Here is a 12,107-nt window from a genome sequence, read left to right on the forward strand (position 1 = left end):
TTTTTCACTTACAAAGACAGTAATAGATAATCATGATACTTTTTAAAATATATTTTTTGTATAAGAAGCTTAAGCTGTAAGAATACTGAATTTCCCATTTACAAGCAGATTCTATAGCACCCACTGTAAAAAAAAGACATGAACAATTAAATTTGCTTTTATCAATTCAGTCTGGGTTATACTCCTTCTTTTTCTCCAAATAGTCATGATATCATCTGGCAGTGGAGGTAAAACTATCTTCTCAATGTGCCTGCTAGCAATAAAGTTATGACTGTAACTTTCTTAGGCATTCAACAAACATTTCAGTACATTCCAGAACAATAGCTCACAGCAAAAAAACTATGAAAACAGAACTTATTAACCAAGTATCTTGCCTGCCTCAAACTATTATAAGTTCTATTAAATACCACTACATCATTTGAGTGGAAAGAGACATTGAATGTACTTTAAGAGTTATTGCAAGTAGGTATCCTTTTATTTCAAACACAAATCACTTGTTATTTAAAAACTGTATTGTTTTATGACAGGCTATATAGAAAACTTTTAAGAAAAGTGAAACTATAAAGAATGAGGCTTTCACACAAATCAAAGAAATAAACAAGAAACAAACGCTACCCCACCCTTGCAACAAACAAAAAATCAAAACCCAAAAAAACCCATTCAGAACCAGAAATCATCATTTGCAGCCTGGGAGAGAGGAAATTAAGTCTTTTGAAAACGATCCTCAGAGGATCTGTCATCTGTTGTTATACAGTCCCTGTTCAATGATTTTGAGTAGAATTGCGTTCCTTGCCCTTGGAAATGAAATATCCCAGATGACACAGTCTGTCAGAAAATAATAACTGAAGTAACAGGGCCAATTTCAATGATATTAACAAAGCAAATTAGAGAAGAGACAAAATCATTAAGCTATTCAACTAATACGAATTATTTGCTTCCAATGGAATTCTTAAAGCTGGAGCACTCCATTATCTTAACACTGTCATTTAACAAGTCCAAGTATTGATTCAAAACAAATCCAAACATTTCAAAAGTATATCACAGGAGTTTTTGATACAAACCATATCTATACTGAGAAAGATTTTTTACTACTAAAACAACCATCAACTGGTGCTGAAGCAGAAACGCTGAAATTTCCTTTATCAAGGAAACATTTAGTATTAAAATACTCTACACTGGCCTTTTTATTCCCCAGCATTTTATAATTAAATGAATGTCATACAAAACAAATGTTTTGGTTTTCTCTGTGGCTGGAGACCTATAGATGACCTATAAGCAATCATTTCTGATGAGAGGTCTGAGTGGTAAGACTTCTCCTTAAACAAACAAGCCTGATGCTATTATGAACTGCTGACCTTTTTAAAGCAAGCTTAATGATCCCTGCACAGTTTACCCTCTCCTAGTTCTGTATCAACTGTCTAATCAACTGCCTTGTAATTATTGGCTGCAAAAGGACATCAACATACTACAGTTATTACAAAGGTTTCAGAACTCTAACAGCTTATATGCTCATTCTACTTGAGTGAAGAAGTTTGACAGCTTCATGCTTCAGCCAAAAATGTTGCATTTTATCTCTGGTGTTGTCAAGTGTTGTCACAGAATAATTAACCCGGTCTCTAAAATAGATATTGCTTGTTGGTTGAACAAATAAAAAGAAGACAAAAAAGTTCTTTTGTTTACGTGTCGGATTTTAGCAGCTTCAAAAGAAACTGTTAAAATATAGGGCTCAATAGGGGATAAGAAGAAAAGAGAGCAGGAGAATTCTACTTAAAAGACACAACATGCCCAGGAATAATTTTTAGGACAGAATGCTTTCATGAAAAGTTAGTGGTCTTTATGGAAGCTATTAATCGGGGATTCAAGTCAGTAATCTGTTTTGGTTTTCTCCTAGAGCTGAGCCAATGACCATAAGATATATGACAAACCTCTGAACACTGTTCTATAGAGTAGGGCAGTTTGAGTAATATAACCACTATCCATGGGAGTACATGAGATATTTTCCAAAATGAGCTTGTTCTGTTAGAGCTTCCATTAAGCAGGGGTTTTGTAACCACAGCAGTTAAAATATTTAGGAACTATCTGAATGTATGGAAAAGGGTATGCATCAGTGAACAGAAGTGGTCAGAAGTGCAGGTGCCCTGAAACTGTGATCCTTTCCTTAAATGAATGCATTTGAGAAAATGAATATGGAATCTCAACACACACAAAGATCAAAAAACATCCAGGAAGTCTACGTGTGTGACCAGTACCTCCAAACTTCTGGCAGAAACACTAGGCTGAACTGCCCTATCAGTGTCCTGGCTATTTGACAGAACTCAGAGTATTTAGAAGGCACAAAAGACATTGAAGCGAAGAATTTAATTTTGCTGATTACCCAGCGTCTGCAACCCTACCGTAAATTCCACACTCTGAATGTGCATCTAGCTTTTTTTCAGCTTTGCTAGTGATGTCCAGGCAGATTGCAATAATTTATAAGCAGTGTAATTTTAAGAAATTGTTCAAAACTTACTAGACAAACTAGCAAAGAGCAGACTCATGTTGTTTTTGAGTAAAAGCTGCTCTGTGTAAAGCAATATCCAGCAAACATCAAAGCATGATCTTGTGTTACTACTTTGCAGAGGTCTTGTACCAGCTGGAACAGCTGGAGGTGTTGTTTGCCTGAAGATACTCAGTAGTAAAGGAAAACTGATCAATGCTTGGTCTTGTTTGTGATGAGACAGCCTGGCCTTTAGAATGCCTGAGTATAACTAGACCAAGACATGGGTGAATCACCAACTTGATCTTACTGAAGAAACTGAAATCTAGCAGCGCAGTCTCTGGAAAGCTGCTTGATTAGGTCACTTTCAGAGAAGATACTTGTATTTCTTACATGCAAGCTATCAGCAGTTTCCTCAATGGAAAAGATAATTGGCTACAAACACCTGCAGCTTATTCTTTCTGGAAGAAGTGATAGCTGTCAAGACCAACATCTCAAGAGTGAAACAATCCACAAGCTTATTCCAGTAAATTTAAGCCTCCTCTGGTGGCTCTACACTATCGAAACTCTTTCATAGAACAATGTTTTGGTTTACAGTCATACAAACAAAATCATAACATTGGCAGAGAACAAAAATCAAGAGTCAGACAGTGAAGATGAAACATTCAATTTAAAATGGCTTCTTTCTATGCTTCTTGTACACTTTTCCTGCTTAGATACGCAGTTTATACCAATTGCCTTTATTTTTTTTTTTTTTTGGTCCTTTTTTACTATTGTATTGTGCTGAAGATGCTTTTGTGAAGATTATGAATAACCTTATCCCAACCAAATCAAAGGCTCATCCAGCTTGGAGCAGGATCGTTCAGTGTTGAGAGAGCAAGCAAATCCTCAGCTATTCTGAATCTCCCTAACTATAATTTCCTAGCAGTATATATCACTCCTAGTACCTTTTAGTAGTATTTTCTTCCAAGGTTTAATTCAGTCACTTTTATCTCACTTTTGTAATCTCTTTAAGAGATCTCATACAATCTGAGGCCTCAACATGTTGTCAAAGCCTGAAAACGTCTGATGATTTTCTTGTACATCTGGCCTTAATCTAAAAATGTCTCAAACACTTCATTCTACACATCCCACATCTGGAACACAAATTTGTCTTTGGTTTCAAGCTTCTCCTAAGAATTTTTAATCACCTAACAAATCAAACTCCTCTCTTTTCTCATAGTCATATACAAACTAGCAAGGGTAGACTATATAAAACATTTATTTTAGAAAGAAATGTAGCCCACGGTGGCATAAAAGTACATCATCTTCTTGGTTGATGCTGCTTCCATGGCTTTGCTATGTAACATGATCCCAAAAACACACTGTTGAAAAACTGAGGGCCTGCCTGCATGCTGATTCTCCTTTCCTCTTCCTTTCAACACCTGCCCCACAGGATATTGCAAGCCTCCCTTCACATCTCCCCCTCTTTTATTTTTTTTTTCCCTTAAGGAAACAAAAGAGAGATGGGCAGAGAGCAGAGGAGCTGCATTTCTTTCTTTCACTTAAACCAGAGATTTCTATCCCAGATGCAAAGACCTCATTCAATGTATTTTTACTGTAACCAGCTTTTCTAAGAAATGCAGAACTTTACAGAAAATATGCAACTCAGCACAGACATTTCAGTTTCCCAACTCACAGATTCAGCTACAACCTAGGAAAATATTCCCAGCTGTCTAACAAATACCTTGTGCAAAATACTTCTGTGTGTGTGTGTGCAGTCATACGCAAGTATACCATACAAATGAAAATAATTAAAAGATGGGATAGGCATTCATAAATAGGAGATTTATGTGTAACCTTTATTCAGACCCCATTTTGTACAGAATATGATGTTAAACTTTCTTATAAAGAAAGTTCCTCCTGCAGTCAATGGGCCATCACAATATATGTATATTTAACTTTATTCAAAGATTCTCTTTCCAAAAACTCCTGAAAAAATATTTTAACTGAACAGAAAGATTTCTCCTAACATTTTTATTCCATCATGTCTGTTTATGAAACACATGCTTGCATTAAAGTACTTCAGCCTGTACTGCAAAATTACGGTCCATGATTACTCTTACTTTGCTAGACAAATCAAATGTCCACCTAGAAACATCTCAGAGTGTGAATTTACAGGGTACTTTGTATCATATTCCACACCTTACATTCAAGCCACATTTCCAGTTGGTTTCAGCAGGTGCTCTGTATATGCCGACTTAGCTTCAGTTCTTTGCTTTGTACATCCTAAAAGACTGGGAAAACAGATCTCAACATCAGACTACCCAGCTACCTAGAACCACTCTACAACTCTTGTAAGAGCCTAGAGAAAAACACGCTGTAATCAGAGAGCATCAAATCACCTTAGACTACAGAGCCATTTAATTTTCTTTCTGTTGTGTACTATTTCTCTGACTATACACATTTCACTCTCTAAAACAAGGCAGAAATACAATGAGGTGTTTTATGTGCAACCTATCTCACCACTAGGACTGCAATTGTAATGACTGCAAATGTGAAGCTCAGCTTTATAGAAGCTAACACCTGAATGCTTAACTGAAACTGCCATATTACTTTAAACACACAAGATTTAATGGAATCTCAGTTAATACATTCAGTTAATACGTGTGAAAAAGGGACCTCACATGAATCTATCTGGGACGCTGCAAAAGAAAGAACTTATGTTCCTTTATACTGAACTTTCCCATCTGAACTCCAAGTAAATTACTATTAAGTAAGTTATTACTCCAATTGTATTAACTTAGTCTCATGGCAACAAAGAAATAATGAGGGATAAGGGGAAAAATCCCACTGTATTCATAGAACCAACACCAGTGCTGAGAGCAACTACAACTTTGACTCACTTCAGATTCCATCATCAGAAGCAAAATATATGTTACTGTTTTGGTACTAACTCCTAAATTCCCTAAGCCAGACAGAACAAAAAATGTACATTTTAAAGGGCGATGGAAAACATAATACCAGAAGTACAATGAAAATCTCAACTCTTTTCTCTCCCATATATGTGTATGTGACACACATATGCGTACACATATGCCATTCTAAAATAAAACCCAAAATCTAATTTTTGTTTTATATGCTGCTAGTGAATTTTCAGCTCAAGCCAGCCTTGAATTTTGCTTTAAGCCATTTAAACATAATTATATTTAATTATGCTTAATATATTAAATATATTTTATAGTAATATAAATATAATCAAATTATTGTATTAATTTTAGTTGAGAAATTTTGCCCCTTCTCCTTCAGTTTATGATTATACCTAATACACACAAAATGAGATATCAAATCATGAGCCAGTCAAAACATTGAATACTGGACATTTGACTAACCATCCCCTGTGTTACTTTTTCCTTTTTTTTAAGAAGCTATTCTCCTATTGTTTATATGCACAAGCTTCTAAAGCTTTCAGATATACCATCAGCAAACTTTCTCAGTAGTAAGGGCTGCTTCACTGCTTGCATACCAAAACAAACCTGAACTACACTACACAGGAAAGTGATCAACAAGCAGAACAAAATACATTTAGATATTTTTTCAACAGGTAAAGACATATGACAGAGATAATGAATGCTAACAAATAAATTATTTTGCTCCTCTGTATCTACTGAGTACAATTTAATCAACCTTCTATTGAACAAAAACTAAACATACATATTATTTGTTTTACTAGAGACTTGACACTTCAACAAGAACCAGAAACTTTCCAACACCAAACATCTAAATCAATTGCAGGTCCTACAATCATTCACTTCCTATGAAAAGTTAATCTTCACTGCTGTTTCAGAAACTATATAATGAGATCAGTTTCATTAAGATAAGTTCAGTTAAATTTTAACACATCAGAGATTTGGCTTTGTCTTCATGCAGAGTGCTAGTTCACTTTGTGGTGGTTACTGCTTATTTCTTATATTTGCATTATTTATTAATGTGCCTCTGATGAGTGAAGATGATCCAACTGAAAATTTAATGTAAAAGCAATGATAACACCTGGATGCACCAAAGTAATAAACATCCTGTGTGTGACTAGGAGGTACCTCTATGCCCAGGCAAATATGATATACACGTTATTTGCAGACAGATACTTTCATACAGCAGACTTTTTTGTTTTCCTCTTTTGAGGCAAATCCTTAATAGTTCTGACAATAAATGTTGTCTCTTGGGCCATATCTCTTACCTCCAGGTTAGTAAGTACCTCTGACGTCTTTTCTCTAGTTCTAGGATTAAGAGCCAAACACAGTTAGGGGACAAAAGGGTGATCTTGGTATTTAATAAGGATCCTTAGGTGCAAAAATTCGTCAAGGTGGAATATGTCAAAATGCACACAACACATGGTATATTGCACATATAATTTTATGGACTTTGTAGATTAGTATATTTGACAAAGGTTCCTTAATGAGAAGTTTAAATGAATGGCATGACATTTTTTAAAGCATTCTTCCCTACATGGGACTTGAATCCAGTTTACAAAGTATGTCCTACAGAAGGCTTTGGTTTCTCAAGATAGTGTGAGGCTTTTTGGCCCCCAGCTGTGAGGCCTTTAGGATGTTTGGGGTTTTTGCCTTGCAGAATATCAGGACTATGTCAAGATATCAGGCTTAAAGAATTCCAAGTATGTATGCTAAGAATACTGTGAATACATAAAAGGTATATAAAAAGAAAGGGCAAAAAATCATCATGGCATCACCTCCATGGGACCACAAAAATTTAGCAACCATTTCAGAGTTTATTGAAGTAACAGTGAAATAACAGTGTTTATTTCAGTTGCCTGAAACTAAGAAGAGGAAAATAAGCTGCTAAAACATAAATCACAGAGAAAGAAACCCATGCAAGATCAAACACAGAATTATTGGAAAATTGTTGATATGCTTTCTTTTGAGCAAATCAAAGGCTGAATTTACTGAGTAACAGCTCAGCAGTAACAGAACTAATCAAAGAGTCAGTTCTGGTGTCTCTGTGCTTTGTAGATAAGGTTATCATACAGAATATGTCATGCCAGACCATAAAGGGAAAGCCTTTTGTCCTTTACCTCTGTGAAAGGACATATTTGTATAATGACCTTAGCCACAGTGGATGTATGCATGTGCTTCCATGAAGGATCCACTGCCTCCTCCCTCCAAACTGTAGAATTTTCCTGCCATTAAGGTTTTCTTCAAATTTGGTTCCTACTGGCTAACTCACTGAAGTTATTGAGGAGATGGATGATTTGGCAACACCATTGCTTAAAACTGATTTGCTCCACAAAACTGGACTCCAATTTCTATATAATTTTTACAGGCAAATTTTGCAGATCATTTTCAGCTCCTGGTTTCCCCAGTCTATCTGGTGAGCACTTGCAGAACCAAAACCTACTTTCTGAGCCAGCCACTCAACCTTCTCTCATTGGAGACAAAAATAAAACCAAACCTGAACTGGTTTTTATCTTATTTCTCTTAATCTAACAATTAAGAACAAAAAAATAAATCCACAGCAACTACTGTGTTTTGGTATTTCACATCATGAACCCAAGTAATTTCAAATGAACAAAAAATTGTGTGTTTCCATAGAAACAGCTTAGATGAGGACATATATATTAACTAGCGCTCTCAGCAAACCAGACTGCATTGTGGAAATGTCTTCAACATACATTTCAAAGACAAATCAAAAACATTTTACCAGCAGGACATTCTTCAACACTTTTTTCCCCAACACTGCTGAATTTAATAAAACATATATATAACAAGAACCTTGATCAATGGTAATGCATTTATTGGTAATGTAAGGGTAAACCAGATTGTCAGCATGAATTTCCACATAAATTTATAAGCAGATAGCTCATTCTGCTCTGAAACAGGATTAAAAAAATTGAATTGCTTTTCTTTCTTAAAAAATACATCTTGAATTGACCAAGATAAATATCAGATATGCCACTGTAAATACTGCTTCTAATAGTTCAAAGTTCTTTCATTCAAGAGAGTTTCACACTCCAGAAGCTGGTTTTATGTAACCAAAACTTAATTATTTGAGTTAACTCTAAGAAACAGCAGAGTACATAAAAAATCCAAAATCTCCATTTTGGAGACATTCTCAAAAATTCTAAACATTGTCCAATCTTTGCTCTTCTGAAAGGCAAAAGTAAGTGTCCTCTAATTAAGTCCTTGAACCTCAACATTGTTCAATGGAAACTGTATGAATCTGTGGCTGATGAGGTCTTCCCCTTAACCAAAAGTAAAACTGAAGTGATTGTTATCTAACAGTATATGACACACAAGAACTTAAGTAGAGTCTAAGATATTTCTGAAACATAAATAATATTCTGAGTATTTCTAAATCCTTACAGCAGTCATAGATTTTTTCCTCCAGCTAAGTATTATCTATATTTTTGTGTGCATTATAATGCATACATATACACAAATACAGCAAAAATAGAGTATTAAACAGCTGCATTCAACTTCAACTCAATATTTGCATGTACAGCAAATATTAAAGCATAAGAACATCATTTCCTAATACACACATGGTAATACAAACTGAGAAATCAATGAAGAGTTAATAGCAAATAGTTACATACAGAACACACGCACATACAAGTAAATCACAATCTTTGTCAGCAAATTAAACAAAGAACAGGAAAACATTATGAGATTAAAGTGCACTAATAAATTTTACCTACAAGGCTGGAGATCAGTGGCAAACTAATTCTTTTTTTATATAGCATGCAACCCTATTAGCTTTACAGAACATTTTAAATTGCATCAATTAAAGATAAACAGATTAAAAACTTCCTAAATCATTAAATTATTTATATATTTTACATGAATGAGTCCTTTACTTGACACAGAAATAAACAAGTACATACCCTGATCCAAAATCTCTGCCTCTTCCTTTTTGGCCTGCTGCAGCAAATAACTTGTATCACTATCCTTGGTTTCTAAAAAATTTATTTAGGATATTATGTTAGCCTTTGCATGCGAATGAAATTAAGTATCCCCCTACTGTGGAAAAACGACCTTCAGAAATGAACATTTGGCATTTTTATATATAAACAGTAGCTATATCAAACAACACAGCACTAAAACAATCAGAAAAAAAATTAAGATTTATATAAGAAGATAGAAGTAGAAATAAATATAGAAATAAAAATGTACATAGAAATAAGCAAGTGCTTACCCTGATCCAAAATCTCTTCTTTTTTGTCCTGTTGCAGCAAAGAACTTGTATCACTATCCTTGGTTTCTGAAAAATGGGTTTAGAGTATGATGTTAACTTCTGCATGTGAAGGGTATCACCACCCTACTGAGGAAAAAATACCCTTCTGAAAATATGTGATATTTTTAACATAGTAGTCATACCATACAATACAACAGTAAAAAAGTGAAATAAAAAACTAAAACTTGTACCTGCTACACAGACACATCAGTCAGATTACCTCTAGATAATAACTGTTGCTATTATTTATATGCCTACAACTGTTCAATGTAAAAATTTGATTCTCCCATAACACAGCAGTGGGATCTAGAAAACTAGGGCAATGTTATGATTCAATTTTGTAGGAAACAGACAGAAGGTAAGACAAACATTAAGAAACTTTTAATATAAAGTTTGGCATAGAAAAAGAAACCAGTCTTTAGGGCACACAGGCCACACAACTGTAAAAATATGTAAGAAATTGGAAGACAACATGAGTAAGAAACAGACAAAAGACTATAGCAGACATTTCCACCAAAATCAACAGCAGAATCCCAAGATGCTTTATTAATAGGCAATTTGAATTTTATCCAAAACTGCATTACCTCTTTATGAAAATTTTGCATACCAACACAACACAGAGAAATACATCAGTGAGCATAAGATGGCATGAATAAAAAGGATTACAAGGGATTTTCACCTTCATGATGTCCATGCATCATCTTCATCACATCAGACTTGACTGGAATAGGAATATTTGCCTCCTGCGGAATATTTCTGAACATTTCAGGGTTTGTGTTCTCTGTGCAGGTCATATATGAGACAGCATGCTTGGCTTCCATGTAGTACATAATATAAAAGTTGCACATTTCATCATTGGCAGTACCCCTACACCGTACAGAAAAGATGTGGCACTTAGAAAATAATGAGCTGAATAGCTATTATTTAATTCATCCAACTTGTTTAACAGGATACTAAAATATTGCAATCAAATGTTTAGATGTCCCAAGCTAAAGCATGCAATACCTGCATTGCAGTGAATATCAGAAATTACTTTTGGTTTGTACTGGAGAAAAGCAGTGTGGACAAATGCAGCAGGATAAGCCCAACCACATCTGCTTCAGACAAAATATATCTCAAAACTTCCCAGCAATTTGCTTTTGTTTTCACAGAAAATTGCATCACCTATTCAAACTGCTCTTCCTTCTAATTTGTCCAGCATACTTCACACAGTTCCCATTGTGTTATCAACTGGGCACATCTTCTGATTAAATATGACAGAACTGAATCATTCATTACATTACTAATCACTTACTTTTCTATAAATCTTGGACAAATGTAATTTGAAATTGTTGCAAATAACATATATGTTGCATTTCAGCAGCTATTTGACAAGTCTTCCCCCTTTCCTTATCATGTGCATTAATTTACTGTCCAATCACACTGGTTCTAATACTGAAAAATTATTTTTTGTAACATATTAAGCTACTGTAAATATCTCTTAAAGAGAACAGAGCACTTCACCTTGAGAATAACTTGTTCTTAAGCTTCTGTAACAAAAACATGAGTGCAAGGGGAAGGATGAAACACTAGCAAAATTCAGCTCTTTGATAAATGTTGTGCATGTACTTGAAATAGAAGTGGCCCTTCTCTACTGCCACATAATCCTATCCTCAATAGAAAAAAACAGCTGGCAGAAGTAAGATTTTTTTTTTCTGAAAAATATTACTTTGTGAAGCAGAGTATATATGGCCTCTTTATAACTGTGGTCTGATTCCTCCTCTGCCATATAGGTTCATACGTTTTGTTTAGAGCTACAATCCTGAAAATTAGTAAGCTAGGACTTCTTAATGGAAGTTCATATAATAAAGGGATTTACATCAAGATTTTAAATTAGCTTTCACAATTAAACAGTGAGCCTACACTCATTAAAGAAGTACAGAGGTGTTCTATTAGCTGTTTGCAAAACACATCAGTGCTGATTTTTCCGGGAGCATTCTGCAGCATTCGTTTATTCACCATAGCAACAATAATAACACAAGCCAGAGGGGAGAAAGGGAAACATGGGAGAAGAGACTGTTACAAAAGGGGAATTGGTTATATTTCCATGCACTGGAAGTTTGGCATCCCTTGGAGACTATAAAATTGGGCAAGCTCTGCTTAAGCTTTTAGAAAGCATTAACTTCACTGTTGGACCTCCAACATTTATCACTGTGATTGCTTCCTCTTTAAAACTCCAGCAGAAAATGGGATGTGGAAATTACACAAACTGTGGTTCACCTGACATGCTACTGTGTCTAAGCATTTGTAGTGGTTTAATTTCAGGTGGCAGTTAAGTACTGCTTCTCACTGCCCCCACTCCTGCCCTCCCCAGAGTGGGAAAAAGCAAAACTTGTGATAAAATATAATACTACTAAATATTAAA

The 12,107-nt window shown here is 34.9% G+C and overlaps 1 protein-coding gene across 9 annotated transcripts in view; it reads right to left on the reverse strand.

The window, feature by feature from the left end:
* Positions 1–12,107, reverse strand: part of PAM (peptidylglycine alpha-amidating monooxygenase) — a 119,084-nt gene that overhangs the window by 23,382 nt on the left and 83,595 nt on the right. For all 9 annotated transcript variants that reach the window (XM_059873330.1, XM_059873329.1, XM_059873328.1 and 6 more), the window contains 3 exons: positions 10,383–10,570; positions 9,665–9,730; positions 9,354–9,425 (listed from right to left, as the gene is read on the reverse strand). In XM_059873330.1, the coding sequence (XP_059729313.1) occupies positions 9,354–9,425; positions 9,665–9,730; positions 10,383–10,570 (326 nt within the window). The remainder of the gene's footprint in view (positions 1–9,353; positions 9,426–9,664; positions 9,731–10,382; positions 10,571–12,107) is intronic.

Source organism: Haemorhous mexicanus, chromosome Z, assembly GCF_027477595.1.
Source record: "Haemorhous mexicanus isolate bHaeMex1 chromosome Z, bHaeMex1.pri, whole genome shotgun sequence".
Classification (NCBI taxonomy): Eukaryota; Metazoa; Chordata; class Aves; order Passeriformes; family Fringillidae; genus Haemorhous; species Haemorhous mexicanus.